Source organism: Scyliorhinus canicula, chromosome 14, assembly GCF_902713615.1.
Source record: "Scyliorhinus canicula chromosome 14, sScyCan1.1, whole genome shotgun sequence".
Classification (NCBI taxonomy): domain Eukaryota; kingdom Metazoa; phylum Chordata; class Chondrichthyes; order Carcharhiniformes; family Scyliorhinidae; genus Scyliorhinus; species Scyliorhinus canicula.
In genome coordinates this window covers 39546295-39567141 of record NC_052159.1, presented here as the reverse complement: position 1 = coordinate 39567141, position 20847 = coordinate 39546295, and the positions used below count along the sequence as shown (strand labels likewise).

At 43.2% G+C, this 20847-nt stretch overlaps 1 protein-coding gene across 8 annotated transcripts in view; it reads left to right on the top strand.

Annotated features, from left to right (window-relative positions):
* Positions 1-20847, top strand: part of nbeaa (neurobeachin a) — a 1044979-nt gene that overhangs the window by 289691 nt on the left and 734441 nt on the right. For all 8 annotated transcript variants that reach the window (XM_038817846.1, XM_038817850.1, XM_038817848.1 and 5 more), the window contains exons 15-19: positions 264-326; positions 9065-9162; positions 11254-11346; positions 14697-14805; positions 19193-19274. In XM_038817846.1, the coding sequence (XP_038673774.1) occupies positions 264-326; positions 9065-9162; positions 11254-11346; positions 14697-14805; positions 19193-19274 (445 nt within the window). The remainder of the gene's footprint in view (positions 1-263; positions 327-9064; positions 9163-11253; positions 11347-14696; positions 14806-19192; positions 19275-20847) is intronic.

The window sequence follows — 20847 nt, the reverse complement described above, 5'->3', positions numbered from 1 at the left end:
TATCAAATTTTTAAAAAGTTTTGCTTTTCAGTAATTCCTGTTAGATTACTGAGATCCAGATAGAAGATCATTCCTGTGTATTCAACAAAATTCATTGCATGTTTCCTTCAAGTGCATTGTATCAAGAATTTAGTGAAAATGTTCAAAATATGTTTAGTGTTTAAAAAAAGCCTCTGACAGAATTAATCCAATATTTCGTGATCTGATAGTGGACTGTGTGTAGTCATTAAAATGTAAATGCTCAACTGTTTTCTTTTGAACAGGATCGTGGCGTGAAGGAAGATGAACTTCAAAGTATTCTTAACTACCTGTTAACCATGCATGAGGTAAATTCCAAAAATATCAATACTTTTTTCTGACCAGAAAATCACATTAATCTGGATATGAAATGCAAAAATAGTAATGCACTATTTAATAAACATGTGCTTTACAGATATTTACTGCTGTTCTATCTTATTTAATTTTCACTGACATGATAAGAAATTTTGACATCTAAATTCTGCTTAGGCTTGTTGAGTTAATTGGGCTCGTTAGCCATACAAACCAGGAAGGACCCAGATCCAAGCTCTGTTAATTCATTCATCACAGCACATGTAACTGGCTGTCAGGTGAGGAAAGGATTGCATTTAGTTGAAAGATCTATCTTCCATGGCCAGATAACGCACCTGCATAGCCTAGACCAGAGCTTCATAAACGTTTCTGGCCATGGAGCCCATTTGAGTTCCCAAGTGTGCTGACGGAATACCAAAGAAACAGAGGGCAACGCGGCCGGAGAATGCCGGGAGAGGCCTGCAGCGAGCCTCCCGACTGGCTCCGCACACCTCGCGAGATTCTCCGCAGTCCCATGAGACGTCGGAGTCGCAGCTCTGCCCCAAATGGGTGGGACTGAATGACGCTTGCGGAAGTAGATCGTAAACCTACTTACACCCTACTCACACGGGATTCACCGACCTCTCTCGATTCTTTGGCCCCAGGGAGGCTGCAGCCTGGCTCCAATCAGTGCTGGTCCACACAAACATGGGCCAGGTGGAATGGCACCAGGGCCATCGGAGACCCCTGGGTGGTCAGGGTAAGTGCAGGGTGGCTCCCTGGCTCTCCCACTGGAACACACGCACCTTGGCACTGCCCAGCTAGTGCGTTGACACTGCCACCCTGGAACTAGAAAGGTGCCCGGGTGCCACTGCCAAGCCAGCAGGAACACTGGGTGCCAGGCTGGCATTGCAATGGTGCCCGAGTGCCAGGGTGGCACTACTAGGGATGACAGGGGCCATGCCCATAAAATCAGGGTGGAGGGGGGGGGTTGAAGGGTGAGAGAGTGCAGTGCAGGTAAGTAGGGGCCTCTGGGAGGTTGGTGGGGTGATGGGTGGAGGTCCTGGAAGGGAAGAGGTGTTGTAAGGAGGCTTGTGCGGGCCTGAAGAGGGGGCCCGCCAGGGACCCCATTGCGGGTTGTCCTCACTTGGGAGGGGTTGGGTGGTGTTGATGTGTGTGGGAGCTCCCCAGTGCTCAAAAATTCTAAGTGTGGGCTAAACTGGTGAGAATCTCCCCAGGTCCCAAAAAGGTGACTAGGTATCATTGAATAGTGGTAGGGAACTCGCTGGCAGAGCCAGCGGGAAACTCCCTGAAAAACCCGCCACAAATTAACTTAGAACTTTTTGGGGAGAATTGAGTCCATAGTTTTTATGTTGAAAATTTGATAGTTTTTGCACAAAATATATACACATACAAAAATAAATTTATAAAAAAATATTAGAATTAGAATTAGAACAGTACAGCACAGAACAGGCCCCTCGGCCCTCAATGTTGTGCCGAGCAATGATCACCCTACTCAAGCCGACATATACCTATACCAGTAACCCAACAACCCCCATTAACCTTATTTTTTAGGACACTAAGGGCAATTTAGCCTGGCCAATCCACCTAACCCGCACATCTTTGGACTGTGGGAGGAAACCGGAGCACCCGGAGGAAACCCACGCCCACACGGGGAGGATGTGCAGACTCCGCACAGACAGTGACCCAGCCGGGAATCGAACCTGGGATCCTGGAGCTGTGAAGCATTTATGCTAACCACCATGCTACCGTGCTGCCCCAGAATATGGGGCGGGATTCTCAGAACGGACGGCTACATGCCGGCGCCGGAGTAAAAACGGGAGTGTTTTATTCCGCTGTCGGCGCCTGTTCCGGGACCCCAAGCCGCAGCCCACAGGGGGCTAGGATGGCGCTGGAGCGACTAACGTGAACCCAGCTGCTGATCCTGGCCTGAACTCAGTGCCGCGAGGTCCGCGCATGCGCAGTTGAGATGGCGGCAACTAACGCATGCGCAGTGGCCTTCTTCCCCGCGGCGGCCCCGGTGCCAAATGGTGCAGGGCTACAGGAGCCTGTGCGGACAAAAGGAGGTCGGGGGGCACAGAGCCGGCCCACCAATCGGTGGGACCCAATCGCGGGCCAGGCCACTGCGGAGCCCCCCCCCCCCCCAGGTCGTAAACCCCCCCCGCCACACAGTCCGCCTCTTCAAGACTGAGGTCCTGCCGGCTCAGAGGATGTTAGAACGGCGCCGGTGGGACTCGGTTTTTTGATGACAGCCCATCCAGGCCGGAGAATCGATGCGCCGGCCCATGCCGGCCTGAGGCCAGGGAGTCGCCGCATACCCCGATCGGCACCACACCGACCACGCCAGCGCCAATGAAGAATTGCGTTGGGGCGGTGTGGTGCGATTCGTGTGGCGCCACGCTGATTCACCGACCCGGCAGGGGTCGGAGAATTCCGCCCTTTTTTCCTTACACATACACATTTATTATAATTTAAATGTTTTCTTATTTTACAAAGTACTTAAATCTTGGGCGGTATTCTTTCTCTCCCCCCACCCCTGGTCGCCGCTGGTGGGAATGCTCGGGGGGGGGGCTTCTTCACCGGTGGGGAACCTTCGAAGGAGTCTGGCCCGCGATCGGGGCCCACCGATCGGCGGGCCGGCCTCCCCCCCCCCCCCCCCGGGCCTATATTCCGCCGCGGCCGGACCCTGAACACCCACGCCATATTGCGTTGGGGCCGGCGTGCGTAAGAAGGTCCCCGCGCATGCGGCCCAACTGCGCATTCGCAGGATTGAGCTGCCCCAACTGCACATGCGCGGGTTGGCCGCGCAGGGACGCTGGATTGGCGTGAACCACTCCAGCGCCGTGGGGGCCAGAATAGGTCGTGCCCGGGCCCTGTTCGTGCCGTCGTGAAACACAACGGCGATCACGACGGCGCGGGCACTTGGTCCACTGAGCGGAAAATCGTCCCCCCCCCCTTATCTTTTTGTCATTTTAATGGGAGGAGAAATGCTTCTTCTTTTGCTCAAATTCGCTTAATTTTAGAAATGCTTTTGGAGAGCTGGACTCTCATTTCAAACTCATCCTCATAAAAAACACACACTCTCACCTCCCTCACACACATGTGGACTCTCACCTCGCTCTTACACACATGTGCACTCTCACCTCGCTCTTACACACATGTGCACTCTCACCTCCCTCACACACATGTGCACTCTCACCTCACTCTCACACACACGTGCACTCTCACCTCACTCTCACACACTTGCGCACTCTCACCTTGCTCTAACACACATGCACTCACACCTCGCTCTCACACGTGTACTCTCACCTCGCTCTCACACACGTGTACTCTCACCTCGCTCTCACACACATGAACTCTCACCTCACTCTCACACACCCATGCACTCCCACTTCACTGTCACAAACGTGCACTCTCACCTCATTCTCACACACACGTGCACTGTCACCTCGCTCCCACACATATATACACCTTCATCCCTTGCCCCCCCACACCTCGCCCCTCCCTCATCTCACCCCTCCTTCACCCCACCCCTTGTCTCTTGCCCCTTGTGCCTCACCCCCCCCCCCGCCTCTTGTCCCTTCCAAGCCTCTCACTGCTCTCTCGCCCCTCCCTCGCCTCACGCTCCTCCCTCTCCTCTCACCCCTCCCTCTCATTAGTGAGCCCATCAGCAGATAATGCATGGAGAAATCAGTCTTTGGACCAGCAGTTTCACTGCATTTTTCAAATTGAATATTGTTAGGCTAAATCTCAGTTCAATGAGTGAGTCGACACAGTAAGGCTTCAATCAAATAGTTTTTTACTTAGGATTGTAACACGCACAGCCATCAAGTCATGGCTGGAGAAGGCGCATTCTGCCGAGCCTCAAGTTACACACACTGATAAAGGTTGTTCCGCGCGCAATGGCCTTGGGCGGGTTACATAGCTGCCCACTCACAGTACTGTTGCTAACCTAAATGTTATCTAAACCGCCACCCCCATCGCCCTCCTTAGTCAGAGCTAGAAGCAGCTGCACAAATATACCTTACAATCCCTCCTTTGTCCTCTTATGAGGACAACAATTACTTCCCGCGCCCCCTATGTTTTGAAACGCGCGCAAAAAGAAAATAAAAAACCCTTTTTGCCAAGCGTTCTATACCGCCTGGTTGGGTCCTGAGGTCTCTGGTAGGTGAGGACCCCCCAATCCTCTTGGCTCGACCCGCCGGAGTCTCAAGTCCTTCCCAGGGGCGGTGTACATTACATACAATTTTTGCCTTGCCCCTTATAACCCGCGCGTTTTTCTTTTGTTCCCTTCCCCCCCCCAGTTTCACATTTCAGCTTCTATGTATTCTTCTAGGAGGTAGTTCCTCCCGGTTGGCGAATGCCCTCAGCCCACGAGATTTTTCCGGGTTTTCTGATACACACCAGGTCCCCTTCTTTTATCGGACTCTCCTGTCCTTCTTCTCCGTCACCGGCCGCGTTGTTCACCTGTTGCGAAACTAAAGTGACCATGTTACCGAGCATTTTGATATATTGACTCATTTCAATTTCCCTGTCTTCCCATGTTTGCACCCACTCCGGGTTGGTCTTGGGTCCTGGGTCGTTAAGAGGGTGAAAATTCAAAACTTAAGATTTGTAAGTTCCAATTAAAAAGCATCTTCAGCTGTGTGGACTGTTCATTACTTTATCAGAATTTAAAAGGCCAGAACTCGCAGGCAAACCAGCATGGGAGTGTCAAGACATCTTCTGGATTACACACAAAAGCTTGTTGAAAGGGTTGACTGTCTTGCAGAGACAAAAAGGGGGGTATAGTGCGTGCATAAATTGGAATGATGCCATTCGCATCTCGAAACTTGTTTTTAAATTTTTCACTCAAATGGCTGGGAGTAAAAGTTGGAGTGCTGCCAAATTCACGTTATCAAGTTTTTCAGGGAACACAATATGTTATTGAAACTCATGGACATATTTCATTTACCCATCTGTTGTTTATAAGTCATTCTGCAATCTCATAATTAAAACATCTGCTTTGTGAGACAGTTTAGTTTCACCCTACTGATGATTATTTGTGTCAGGGAAGTTTTAACCCTGAACTAATGAAACACCGGCTTGATCATATTTGTCATATGTATTTCAACTATCCTAACCTCCACTGAACACCATAAAACTAATATTTTCTTATTTTTACATACGTGATTTTGCACCCTGATTAAAATTATAGCCTTTGAAAAGAAAAAAAATTGTTAACTGTACTCAAACTATAATCTTTAAAGACAATGCGTAGACAATTTGAAGCTTTCAAATAATCACAGCTCGTAACAAGTCAAGGTCTGAAGTCAAAGTCTGAATACAAAGACTGTGAATAGTTCAGAACAAAGTTTAGATGCCTAAAACTCTCTCTCTCTCTTTCTCTGTGTCTGTCTCTGGAACTCTTGTCGCTCTTTCTCTTTACCTTTATCTAACTACCCCTGCCCTTCTCTGTCTCTCCCTGACTCGCTCTTTTTCGCTCTCTCAACTTTCGCTGTCTCTATCAGTCTCTCTCTCTCTACGTAACTCTCTCTACGTAACTCTGTCTCTCTCTTTCTCTAAAATGGAACAAAATTAAAATACTGAACAACATTTTTCAATCTCCTTCAAAAACTTTATCTGTGTCATTCCATTTAAGTCAATTTCCACTGATTAATTTTAGAGGCATTAGCTATTCTTAGAGATGTATATTTCTTTGTGCAGATGACCTGCTTGCTGAAATGGTTAAATTTTTGTACAGAATCAAAAGTGGTGGAGAACTGGGCATGATGCCATCTCCATCCGTTATGCGACCTTAGACATTACCCATCCTTTCTTTCAATTTTCAATGTTCGTTGTTTAACCGGTTTTTGGAAAGAGACATTACTGGATGTTTATTTTTCTTTTATTTCAAGTGAGTTGAATTACTGCTGAATTTATCTGGACGGCTTGAAACGATCTGAAGTTATTCTCGACATGTATCCATTCTTAAGTTTCCAACCGTAACCTTGCACTGATCTTCCTCCCCATTTTTTCGTTCTGGGAGTGGAGGGGTTAGTCATTCTCAGATATTCCTGAACAAAACCAATTGAGTGTTTTAGCCCCTTTCTGATCTTTTGGACTTCACTTAATTTGATTTTTTTTTTCTCTCCTTGAGACATTCCGGGACAGTTGTTAGCCGTAATTGTTGGCAGTTTTGTGAGGTCTTTACGCTATCTTTACCCACTTGATTGCTTTGCTTAAAGGAGTTAGAGCTCAATTCCTTTTAACCAGCCTGTCTTCCAAATGGTGTGAAGGTTGAATTTATCATTTGTGCTTCTAACTTTATTTGTCTTATCTTTACTTCTGTGTATCTCACCATTTTTCTCTGTTCCACAGAAATCACACCCATCTTTGATCATTGTTTTTTTTTAACCAGAGTATTTTGCTCTTCAAAAACCAAAAAAAATGTTTTAAACTGACTTTTTTACTCATTTGGCCTTGATACTAGATTTATTGGATGTTACCTCACCGTCTGTCCGCCTTGCCAAGTGATTCTAATTTTAGGCGGTCAAAGGTTTGACTACTCGCCTTGTCCACCGGCTCGAGCGGCGTCCAGCTCAGCAAATCCTTCCAAACTTACACTAAATGTTAGGGGTGAAAATATTCACACAAAGGCCTGAATATAGCTTAAACTCACATGGATTAATATACAGATTCAAGGCGGATAGCCTAATGACTTGGTTATTTTCCCATATGTGCCGTCCTTTTTTTTTAAGACGTTGGCTGTTTTAACTATTTCTTTCTCTGTCAATTTTATACCCAATTTTAATGCATTAGTTTTCCCCCAGTAGCCAATTTCTTCTAAATTTTTATGCTCTTTTCGCGCGCTAATGTTACCGGACATTTATATTTCAAGGACATTTATATTTCAAGGACATTTATATTTCAAGTCTCTTATGAACCGGTGATAATAGATCCAAAACTGTTTTGTTTTCAATGCCCGACCTTCACGTGACAGATCTCTGTTCTTAATAACCAGTCTAAGGCAACAAAACAATTTTCCGATTCTAAGACTCTACTTCCTTCTCACTCTACTTCTGAGATCTGACAGTTTTTTAAGTAAAGACTTTGAGTAAATATTATCACTAATATTTGGTCGAAGGTAATAATTCTATTTCCTTCTCACTCTACTTCTGATATCTGACAGTTTTTTAAGTAAAGACTTTAAGTAAATATTATCACTAATATTTGGTCGAAGGTAATAACATGCCCTCTACTTCCTTCTCACTCTACTTCTGAGATCTGACAGTTTTTTAAGTAAAGACTTTGAGTAAATATTATCACTAATATTTGGTCGAAGGTAATAATTCTATTTCCTTCTCACTCTACTTCTGATATCTGACAGTTTTTTAAGTAAAGACTTTAAGTAAATATTATCACTAATATTTGGTCGAAGGTAATAACATGCCCTCTACTTCCTTCTCACTCTACTTCTGAGATCTGACAGTTTTTTAAGTAAAGACTCACTCTACTTCTGATATCTGACAGTTTTTTAAGTAAAGACTTTAAGTAAATATTATCACTAATATTTGGTCGAAGGATATCATTAATCTTACACCTTAAGGACTTTTAAGTTCAACTTAACACTTACGTGTCACAATCCCAAGGCGTTTGACGTCCGGCTATGGTCGTCTTCTATTTTTGTCTCCTTTTTCAATCACTGAGACAATTATTACACAATTTAAAATTTCAATTTTGGAGTTTTGATTTAACAGGTTTGACTCCGTACCTTCTTTTTAGCCGGCTTTTAATTGTCTCTGCGATCTTAAACGGAGTTGTGTTCGACTCCCCCCCAACGTCGGGGTCACCAATTTGTTAGGCTAAATCTCAGTTCAATGAGTGAGTCGACACAGTAAGGCTTCAATCAAATAGTTTTTTACTTAGGATTGTAACACGTACAGCCATCAAGTCATGGCTGGAGAAGGCGCATTCTGCCGAGCCTCAAGTTACACACACTGATAAAGGTTGTTCCGCGCGCAATGGCCTTGGGCGGGTTACATAGCTGCCCACTCACAGTACTGTTGCTAACCTAAATGTTATCTAAACCGCCACCCCCATCGCCCTCCTTAGTCAGAGCTAGAAGCAGCTGCACAAATATACCTTACAATATGTCAGTGTTGCCAACTATAACTTCTGGATGTATGCAGCAGAGTCCCAAGGTTCTGCAGAACCAAGTTTGGGATACTCTGGTCAAGATCCATTGATGAAAATTAGCCATTTGCAAAGTTACAGGAGGATTAATCAATCTCCACAAAATAGCATCACAAGCAGAAATCAACAACTTAAGAAAAGAGGAAATTAGGAAGGGGAGTACAACTTTTATTCAGTTTTGTAAAATCAGTTTCAATATGCAATCTTGAAATTAATGGAACATAAAAGTGGCAATACAATTTAAATAACATAACAATTAATTATTATTATACGTTTTAATTTTACAGCATCAACTTACATTTATATAGCACAGTTAACACAACAAAAGGTCACAAGGTGCTTCACAGAAGTATTTTAAAACAAACTTTGGCACAAATTCACAAGGAAATGAAGGTCAAATGACTAAAAGCTTGGTCAAAAGATATGTTTTGAGGAGTGTGTTAGAAGAAAGCAAATTCACCCTCCACCCGCATGTATTTTGAACTCAGCAGGAAGTTACTGTTCAGCAATATCTTAATGAATTGAAGAAAGTTTTATTTTGTCTGGTTCAATAAAACAGGATGAAAACATACACGACGTTCTGCAACTGTTGGTTGCACTGATGTCAGAGCACCCTGCATCCATGATACCTGCTTTTGATCAACGAAATGGAATACGGTGAGGACATAAATATACCATAGCTGCTAATAAATCAAATAGGGAATTCAGGAGACTGCTCTTCATCCAAAGAATGGTAGGAATGTGGAAATATTACCTCAAGGAGTCATAGAGGTTTACAGCATGAAAACAGGCCATTCAGCCTAACTTGCCCATGCCGCCCAGTTTTTACCACTAAGCTAGTCCCAATTTAGGGGCAGCACGGTAGCATTGTGGATAGCACAATCGCTTCACAGCTCCAGCGTCCCAGGTTCGATTCCGGCTTGGGTCACTGTCTGTGCGGAGTCTGCACATCCTCCCCGTGTGTGCGTGGGTTTTCTCCGGGTGCTCCGGTTTTCCTCCCACAGTCCAAAGATGTGCAAGTTAGGTGGATTGGCCATGATAAATTGCCCTTAGTGTCCAAAATTGCCCTTAGTGTTGGGTGGGGTTACTGGGTTATGGGGATAGGGTGGAGATGTGGGCCTGGTTAGGGTGCTCTTTCCAAGAGCCGGTGCAGACCCGATGGGCCAAATGGCCTCCTTCTGCACTGTAAATTCTATAATTGCCCACATTTGGCCCATATCCCTCCATACCCAGCTTTCCAATATAACTGTCTAAATGCTTTTTAAAAGACAAAATTGTACCCGCCTCAACAACTGCGCCTGGCAGCTTGTTCCAGACACTCACCCTCTCTGTGTGAAAAAAGTACCCCTCTGGACCCTTTTGTATCTCCCTCCACTCACCTTAAACCCATGCCCTCTAGTTCTAGACTCCCTTACGTTTGGTAAAAGATGTTGACTATCTACCTTATCTATGCCCCTTATTATTTTATAGACCTCTATAAGTTCATCCCTAAGCCTACTACGCTCCAGGGAAAAAGTCCCAGTCTATCCAGCCTCTCCTTAAAACTCAAACCATCAAGTTACGGTAGCATCCTGGTAAATCTTTTCTGCACTCTTTCTAATTTAATAATATCCTTTCTATAATAGGGTGACCAGAACTGTACACAGTATTCCAAGTGTGGCCGTACTAATATCTTGTGCAAAATCAGCAAGATGTCCCAACTCCTATATTCAATGTTCTGACCAATGAAACCAAGCATGCCAAATGCCTTCTTCACCACCCTGTCCACCTGTGTCTCCACTTTCAAGTAATTGTGGCACGATAGAGGGCGGTCCGGTAGCACAGTGGTTAACACTGTTGCTTCACAGAACCAGGGTCCCAGGTTCGATTCCCACTTGGGTCACTGTCTGTGCAGAGTCTGCACGTTCTCCCCGTGGGTGTGTGGGTTTCCTCCGGGTGCTCCGGTTTCCTCCAACAGTCCAAAGATGGGCAAGTTAGGTGGATTGATCATGCTAAATTGTCCCTTAGTGTCCCAAAAATTGTAGATGGGGTTACTGGGTTTTGAGGATAGGGTGGAGGTGTGGGCTTAGGTAGGTGCTCTTTTCAGGGGCTGGTGCAAACTCGATGGGCCAAATGGCCTCCTTCTGTGAGGATATGTCGATAGAGTTAGATGAAAAGACTCTTTATAACATTTCTCCATTGCTGTTTGCAACATTTGTTCAATAGTTGTCAGTTTTCGTCATTTTGTTTTCAGCTTTTAATTGTGAAAAAAGAAAAATATCGATTTCCTGTGTTGGCGTTACCCTTCTGATTGAGTTCTGTTTTGATTACAGGGGTAAAAACTGTCAATTTCAAACTCATTTGCAATAGTTTTGTGAAAAAATATCGTACTTTTGAAATTTGTCAAATGTTGGGGTGGCCTTTCTCTGCCACAACAACTCTTGTTAGAATTCCACATCTGGAGTGGAGAGTACGTTTATCTATTTTCTTTAAAAAATTCAGGTTTGTTAAAGTAGTCAAATATTGAAATGCTTTTTCATGGGGTAGTCACTTTTCAGAAGAGAGAAAATAAAATGTTACCTTGTTCAGTTTTTTTTTACAGGAAACACTTCTTAGGTGACATACTCAGCTTTAGATAACAAAAATGTGAAAGTTGTAAAATGTTTATAAGTGAGAAATTATTCTGATATTATTTGTTTCACAAGTAATATACTGATCTGAGTTTTGGCAAATCATTGTATCAATATGATACCTTTATTGTCCCATTAGGGTTATTTACAAATTACTGGCTTCAAAAAGTGAAAGCATTAGAGTCCAAGCACTGAAGGTTCTGGGATACTTCCTTAAACACCTTGGCCACAAGTGAGTACTGCCAAATTCATTTTCAAAGGATTATTCATTTATTTTAAGATAAATCCACTCAATTCTTTCCATGTTCTCAAGCTGCGAGAAACCTTTGGAGTGCGAGGGCCATAACAATGTGGACAACTATTACAACTTCAGTGAGAGTGATTGGACCAAGTATTGAAACTTTCATTTTTATATTGCGATTAATGTATTTGGGTTGACATTGATCTAAATTGGCTTAATTTTAACAGTTCAGTACTAGGCCTCTGCTAATCCTGTTTATACGGTATGCTGTGATCTGGTATGAGGTGGCATTAGGTGGCTCGTTACAAAAGAGGCATAACAAATGGAAAGAAAAATAGTCTCTGGTTGTGAGGGAACTCAATTGGAGAAGAGTCGAAGGATTTCAAAAAATATTAGAAAACATGAAAAATTAATAAATTAATTAACAATTGAATTTGACTGGTATGCATATGAGTGTACAGAGCATTCAAAGCATATTTGGATAGCTAAAATACTGAATGTATTTTAATGATACAATGGAAATGTGGCTTGAAATTGGCCAAGACTGGTAACTTGATATTCCTGATTATATTGGTAGGTAGAGAAAAAAGGGAGTGGAGCAGCAATGTTAGTGAAGGATTTCATTTATAAGATATGAGAATGCCCAGAGGGTTGCATTAAGGCAGTATGCATATGAATAGAGTTAAAAGATGGAAAGGGAAGTAGTACAGTTCTTGTTGTGGATCACCAGGTCACCACAGTGGTGATTAGAGGTAGAGAAGTTCATTCAGTTCACATGACATGCAAAGATTACAGGACAATAATATAAAGATGATTAACAATATAAACTGTCATAAAGGTAGTGCAAATGGCCAAAATAGAAAATGATTTTTCTGAATGCAATCAGGACTGATTCTAGGAACATTGGGGGGGGGGGGGGGGGGGGGGTGCGTGATTCAAGCGACGCCGCTCCGACGCTGGTCCACTGACTCTCCGTGCGTGATAGGCCGAGTGGCCGCCGAGATAGGCTGAGTCCCGCCGGCGCTGTTCGTGTGTGGTCCTACCGGGCGTGACCTCACCATTCATCCTCCGGGGGGTTGGCCTGGTGGGGGGGAGGGGGGATCCGATCACGGATGGGGGGGGGGGGGTCGGGGCATACCGATCAGCGGGCCGGCTTCTCCTGGTGGGGGCCTATGTTTCTCCGCGCCTGGCCCGTGTACCTCTCCGCCGTGTTGCATCGGGGCTGGCGCGGAGAAGGAAACTAGCGCACATGCGCGAGTTTGCACCGGCCGTAGAGCACATGAGCAGACCCACAGCGCCTGTATGACGCCGGTATCGGCAGCTGGAGCTGAGTGAGTCTCTCCAGTGCCATGCTGGCCCCCTGTAGGCGCAGGATGGCTGCTCCTAGGGGTCTGTTGATGCTGCTGCAAAACGCGATGGTGTTTACGACGGCATCAACACTTAGCCTCAGGATCAGAGAATCCCGCCCAGTATGTTCTAACTGACCAGAGTAGAACAGCAATTTGAGAAATAGCTACTGCAGCATAATTCAGGTCCACTTAAGAATGGAAAAGTATTATGAAGAGTTGAAACAAAGTCTGCTGAATGGAAAAAAGTCAGTGATTAATAGGATAAGAAGAGAATTGTCCCCAATTATCTGGGGGAAAAATCCAATCAAACAGGCTGACAAGTCAACGACAGAAAATATATAAATATGTTGTGTAATGCCTCTTCTCTCCATTTATGTGAGGCTTACCGTATAATTTTCCACTCAATTGTTCTCAAAGGTCCAGGACCTGATCTTCCAAAGGTTTTTTGTCACTATTTTCTAATTCAGTAATAGGATTCAATCTTCACCATGATTCTTTTAAAAGAATCGTTATGTTGTATTGTTCTTTTCTTTGTATATATAAGTTGAACATTTATTTTGTTCTGTTAATTGTTGTGTACAGTTATGGAAACATTTTGTTTTTGACAAAAATTTGAATAAAAAATAATTTTTTAAAAAATTCATGAAGGGTGGGGTGAAGGGAACAATTTGGAATAATCTTTTTGCTCTTCACATGAATCGGCATGGCTCGGGAGCAAGTTTTGTAATTTTGCCCAATACTTCCCACAACTTTGAAGTCAGCAAACAAAACTGGAAGAAGACCTGTTGTTGTTTCTTAGAAGGTGATATTGTAAGATCTGGATTTAGCAGTCTTGCTTGAAACATTTCCCCAGATGTCTCAGCAGTTGCAGAAATTAAATTATTCTATTCAGACGTCTGTTAATCTTTAACATTAATATGTCAAACAGTATGTTTTGTCTTGCGATTGATCAATAATTAAAACCACAACACTGACTGATTGGTATGAGCTTGAGTTAATGGATAAAATGTCCATTGACTTTCAAAGATCAATTATTTGTTTCAAAAGTAATTGGGTTCCAACATTGAAAACTAAAGATCAGACATGAGTGTTCAATTTTGCTAAGAGAAGCCGTAAAATTTCCTGTTTGTAACGGGATGAATACTCTGCTTTGATTGCGCATGCCTTTGTGGCAAGGAATGGGTGTGTGAAACCAAATGATCTCAGTGGAGTGGGAAGGAAAAATAACTGGGCGGGACTTTCTGTCAGCGGAATTCTCCGCTTCATCAGCAGCACACTCACACCCACGGACTTCCCGACGACATTGGTGTGGCCACAATGGGAAACCCCATTGGCTGGCTGCCGGGACGGAGGATCCCGCTGCCAGCGGGGGCGCGCTGCATCAGAGAATGGGTTTGGTCCGCCCACTGTCTGTGAATTAGCGAATGGATCCCTGACAACTTGGCGTCAACCAGCATTCCTCCTTCAACCATCATGAATCAAAAGTCATCAAATGGGTATTCATCTCATGGTTGTTTATGATTTATTGAGGGTTTAGAGTGGCTATGTACATGTACATATGTATCATTTAGTCCAATTAAAGCAAGGAAATCTGTAAAATATTTTGAAGCATTCTGATATTGAACATATACAAGTATATGATATATTATTAAATATCATGAATATTCAAAATTTCTAACTTTTCAGAAACTAGAAACACTGAAAAATGAGTGGTAACATATGTATCAAGTTGTTGGTTCTCCTTTGTGAGGTGTTAAAAGATTATAATCTTAATTTGGCTCTAATATTGCTCTCAAGTGAAAGGGGTGAAAGAAAAGTCAGAATTTGGAATATATAAGTATTGCAAATAGGAGCCTTTGTGGTCTGATTGGACAATGGATTGAACAAAAGTGACTACTAGAGGAAGACAACATGAATTTAGCTAAATATTTCATCACAATACGAAATGAATGGATACCAGTCATGTCTGGTCTAATAATGTGACTTTTTCAGAAGGAAGGTGGAGATCATGCACACGCACAGTCTATTCACGTTGCTTGGAGAAAGGCTAATGCTGCACACCAATACTCTTACTGTAACAACGTACAACACACTTTATGAGGTAAGACATTGAACACAAAGAGACAATACGTTAACTAATGTAAATGTTGCGAGTAGTATATGTCAGGTACATTGCCATTCAAAAGTAAATTTATTGGTTTTTTTTCCTGCAGCTATACCAATAAATACTCAGTCTATTTTAGAGTATACATCAAATTTCTGCAATCTGAATGTATTTTCTGTGTAACTTTAATGCTATGAGGCAGAGACTGTTCACGGTAAACTGGGAAGATCTGTTAATGGCTCAAACGACTGAAGATCAGTGGTGAATATTTAAAGAAACATTTAATGAGATACAGAGCAAGTATTTCAGCCCTGAGAGAAAAAGGCTGCGCTTCACAAAAAAAACAGCCATAGACAACTAAAGAGGTTGGGGACAGCATAAAATTAAAAAGGCTTACAAAAATGTAAGACATAGCACAGATCCGGTTGAATGGGATTGTTACAAGGACCAGCAAAGGGTCACAAAGCACCTCATAAGAGCTACAAAAAGGGATTATGAATGGAAACTTGCAAGGGACATGAAAATCAATAAGAATAAATGTTATAATGATATAAAATGTGAAGAACAATGTGGGCCCACTAAAGCTGAAAATTGAATTATTGTCAGGATAATGAGGAAATGGCAGATACATTGAACAATTACTTTGCTTCAACGTCTACAGTAGAAAAGGAGGATAACTTGCGGAAGTCCCAAAAAAATTAGTAGTTGATCGAGGACTAGAACTTAATACAATTAACGCATGTACAACCTCACTAACTGGGAAATTAATGGAACTAAAGAGTGACAATTCTCCAGGACCTGATGGTTTCCATCGAGGGTGTTATAGGAATTAGAGGAGCACATGGTAGATGCCCTAATTATAATTTTACAGATTCAGGAGTAGTCCCTCCGGATTGGAAAATTGCACATGCTGCTCCACTTTTTAAGAAGGGTGAAAAGGGGAAACAGATTAGTTAGCCTAACATCTGTGGTGGGGAAATTGCTGGAGTCTATAATCGGGGATGGAACAACTTAACAACTTGAAACATGTTGGTCGATCAGGGCGAGCCAGCATGGATTCCTGAAGGGAAGGTTATGCCTGACTAATGTTACTGACAAATTTTTTGACGAGGTGACAAAAGTCATGGACTAGGGAATGCCAATGGAAGTAAGTCATATGGACTTCCAGATAGCATTTGATAAAGTCCCACACAAGGAACTGTTAACTAATGTGGAAGCCCATGGAGTTGAGGGCAAATTATTGACATGGTTAGGAAGCTAGTTGAGTGGCAGGCGTCAGAAAATGGGGATAATGGGTAATTACTCAAATTGGCAGAGGGTGACTAGTGGCGCACCACTGTATTGGAGCCTCAATTATTCACTCAATTGATGACTTTGATGATGGCATAGAAAGTCATATATCCAAACTTGCGGATGATACAAAGTTCGGTGGCACTGTAGACAGCCTAAATGATAGCATAAAACTGCAAGGAGATTTATACTTGCTCTGTGTAGGTTAAAATGCACGGGCTTTATGATTAGTCCCCATTTACAGTAATTAGTTCATTAGAATAAATATGGCTGATTCTTAATAGCCACTTGAAGTGGCTTGGGAAACAACTTTTATTTAAATACAATTACGATGGCAACATGGGATCAACATTGGACGCGATTCAATAGCCACGCTAGTCAGAAACATTAAAAATAACATCACATGGTATAGGCATAGGAAAGGGAAATGTTTTGGGCAATCTTATGATTGTAAAGCAAGGGTGGCACGTGGCACAGTGGTTAGCATTGCTGCCTCCTGCGCTGAGGGACCCGGGTTCGAATCCTGGTTCCCGGGTTCGAATCCTGGTTCTGGGTCACTGTCCATGTGGAGTTTGCATTTTCACCCCCACAACCCAAAGATGTGCAGGTTAGGTGGATTGGCACACTAAATTGCCCCTTAAGTGGAAAAAATTATAATTGGGTACTCTAAATTTATAAAAGAAAATGATTGCAAAGCTTATTGAGCTAACAGTTTGCTTCTTTTTTGGATTATTTCATTTGAGAATGATGACTGATCCAAAAACAATATGTTCCATATGTAGTTGTTATCTGGATAAAAACCTTAATTTGTTCAACACACAGTGAGAAATTGAAATTGAGGCTTTTTTGGGAGGTGTTGTAATGAGATCCATAAAGATTAGTCCAGTTGAGGTAGATCACAGTGAACCATCATTAAAGCAGTATTTATAGATACTACATGTACTGAATAAAACTCAGTAGAAAATACTTTGAATCTACTTTGCCATCCAAGAGGAAATTGTCAATTAGTATGGAACACAAAAGATCTGATCTGTTTTTGATATTCAGGGAGAATAATTTCAAGTTACAACTCAAACTGAAACTCTTGCACATCATACTGAGAGAAGATCATATGAATGCCTAAGGTTATATATTTTGGTTATGAGGAGCACAAGGGCCAACTTTTCAGGTGTAATGCCACAGAGGCCTTAAGAAATTGTAATCAAAAACAAAGTTTATTCTACGAGTTCAGTTAACATTTTATAAACACATACAGTAGCCATTTTATCAACTACAAACATAAATACCCCACACAGCTACAATACTCTATATTTAACCCTTAATAACTTCCCTTTACTGTTCCCCTCAAGTAACAACATCCATAAATCAGACAATCCCTTTTACGACAAAACAATATTCCTTCCAGAACACAGTTAATACTTTGAAGTTATCAAGTGATCTGGATAAACCTTTTTAACATGCAGAGAGAGAGAGACTCCAAGACCCTTGTAGTCTGAATACAGCTTCCAGCTGTCTAAACCGAAAGTAAAACTCAGAGCCACAAACAGCTTCCAGCTCAAAACAAAAGTAAAAAGCAGAGCCACCGCCGAGCTCCACCCACACAATGACATCACTGCAGCCATTTGAGAAGACAAACAGTTCTTAAAAGGACATTCCCATGACAGGTGGAAAATTTGTCTTCTCATAAGGATGTTGAACTTGTTTTCAAGAATGCAGACCTGTGTACAATACAGAACCTAATGGCCTGGATTTTTCTCTCAGAAGCATAGGATTGGTGTTTGCTATTCATCTTGCTGACAGCTTCCCAGAGTGTTTGTGGGGTTGCTACCAAACATTTCCCCCAATCTGACTTCATAAAGTCTTCACCCTCAACAAGGGATCTGTGGTATCGTGAACAAGGACAGCAATAACAAACAATCAGATTGAAGTATTCTCATTGAGACAGGAAGGCCAGGATTCTCCGACCCTGCGCCGGGTCGCAGAATCCCCGAGGGGATGCAAGAATCGCACCCCGCTTTGGGGACCACTCAGGTGCTGACCTACCCCCCTAGGAAGGGAAATATTCCCCATTATCGGGGCCCGATGACGCCGGAGTGGTTGGCGCCGCTTTTCATGCCGGCGTGGGGACATAGCTCCATTATTGGAGAATCCCGCCCGAAGAGTCTAAACCAGGGAATTAGAGCTAAATTAATTAAAGATTTGAGAGGCAGATGGGATTAAGGGACAGTTATAAAATAAACAACAGGAAATAAAAAACAATAATCTAAATCTCCAACACTAATTTTCCTCTGTGGAAATGAGACTCTACACATAAAAAATTATTTCTTTAGGCAGGAGAGGTTATTCATAAATTATTTTTTTTGCGGTTGCAAAACTCACTCCTGAATGCTCAAGTCCTGACTTTCGCACCTACTTTTAGTGTGGAACTGGTGGGTGCATACAACAAGTTCACATTATTACAGACATTTCAAAATGCAGAAGCCTGGACCAAGTGAGGGCTGTGACAGCGCACTCTGGAGGAGCATGGTATCTCTGATAGCAATTTAATGGATTTCTGCTTTTAACTGCGCATGTGCTTACTCCTAATTTCTTCTGTTATAATAGTTAGCACTGATATCCTCACCATTGTTCTCATTGCAAGTTCCAGCCAATGTTGGGAAAATGGTGAAACAATGGATATTATATGAACATTTACTTGTTACTGTGAAGGATTATATGAACGTGTGGGCAGCACGGTAGCATGGTGGTTAGCATAAATGCTTCACAGCTCCAGGGTCCCACGTTTGGTTCCCGACTGGGTCACTGTCTGTGCGGAGTCTGCACGTCCTCCCTGTGTGTGCGTGGGTTTCCTCCGGGTGCTCCGGTTTCCTCCCACAGTCCAAAGATGTGCGGGTTAGGTGGATTGGCCATGCTAAATTGCCCGTAGTGTCCTAAAAAGTAAGGTTAAGAGGGGGGGTTGTTGGGTTACGGGTATAGGGTGGATACGTGGGTTTGAGTAGGGTGATCATTTGCTCTACACAACATCGAGGGCCGAAGGGCCTGTTCTGTGCTGTACTGTTCTATCTATGTAACGTCTTTTATTTTTTTTGTTTAGATTTTGACTGAACAAGTGTGCACACAGGTTGTTCATAAGCCTCATCCAGAGCCTGACTCAACAATAAAAATTCAAAATCCAAGTAAGTATAGATGATGGATAGGTTTGGCATTTACTTATGCAATCCTTTTCGTAAGATACAGCATGGCTGGAAAGCAGCATTGACAGGGCCTGGATAACTATAACTTGATAAAATCATAATGTACATTGAAGCTTTGGGGCAAGATTTTCTGGCCCCTCTCCGGTGTGTTTCCCAGCGATGCGAGGCAGCCAGCCATTGGCCGGCAGCAGGATCTTCTGGTGCTGCCGCTGTCAATGGAATTTTCCATTGAATCCATCCCACGCCATCGGGAAACCTACGATGTGGGTGCACTGTTACTTGGATTGGAAGATCCACCGGCGTGGACAGCCGGAAGATCTGACCCTCGTTTGCAGACTATTATACATAGTTGTAAAATAAAGAAAACAGTATGCCTGTTGTAAAAAGGCACTGTAAATTCTTTTATTCTATGAAAATGTGACCTGAAGTTTCATATGTTGATTTACAGTCATAGGAAATGGGCAAACGGAAGAGTTAAGAAATGATTTTCCTCAATTACAGTTCAAAGTTAAGGCTGCTATGCTGTTCCCTTTATTTTATCAATTACAAATTCAGAATCAATGCACGCATATCGGATTTGGGGAAGGCGGTGGCACAATGGTATTTTTACTGGACGAGTAATCCAGAGACCTGGGGCAAGACCTGGGGACCTGTGTTCGAATCCCACCATGGCAGAGGGTGAAATTGGAATTCAATATAAATCCTGATTTAAAGGTCTAACGATGTTAGAGTTTTTTGAGGAGGTAACAAGGAAGTTAGACAAAAGAGAACCAGTGGCCGTGATTTATTTAGATTTCCAGAAAGCCTTTGACAAGATGTCGCATAGGAGACTGTTAAATAAGTTAAAAGCCCATGGTGTTAAGGATAAGATTCTGGCCTGGATAGAGGATTGGCTGACTGTCAGAAGGCAGAGAGTGGGGATAAAGGGTCTTTTTCAGGATGGCAGCCGGTGACTAGTGGTGTGCCTCAGGGGTCTGTGCGCGGACCACAAAGCTTCACAATATACATTAATGATCTGGAAGAAGGAACTGAAGGCACTGTTGCTAAGTTTGCAGATGATACAACGATCGGTAGAGGGACAGGTAGTATTGAGGAAGCAAGGGGGCTGCAGAAGGATTTGGACAAGCTAGGAGAGTGGGCAATGAAGTGGCAAATGAATGTAGAAAAGTGTGAGGTTAAGCACTTTGGAAGGAGGAATTTAGGCATAGACTATTTTCTAAATAGGGAAATGCTTCGGAAATCAGAAGCACAAAGGGACTTGGGAATCCTTGTTCACGATTCTCTTAAGGTTAACGTGCAGGTTCAGTCGACAGTTAAGAAGGCAAATGCAATGTTAGCATTCACGCCAAGAGGGCTAGAATACAAGACCAGGGCGGTACTTTTGAGGCTGTATCAGGCTCTGGTCAGACCCCATTTGGAGTAGTGTGAGCAGTTTTGGGCCCCGTATCTAAGGAAGGATGTGCTGGCCTTGGAAAGGGTCCAGAGGAGGTTCACAAGAATGATGCCTGGAATTAAGAACTTGTCGTATGAGGAACGGTTGAGGTCTCTGGGTCTG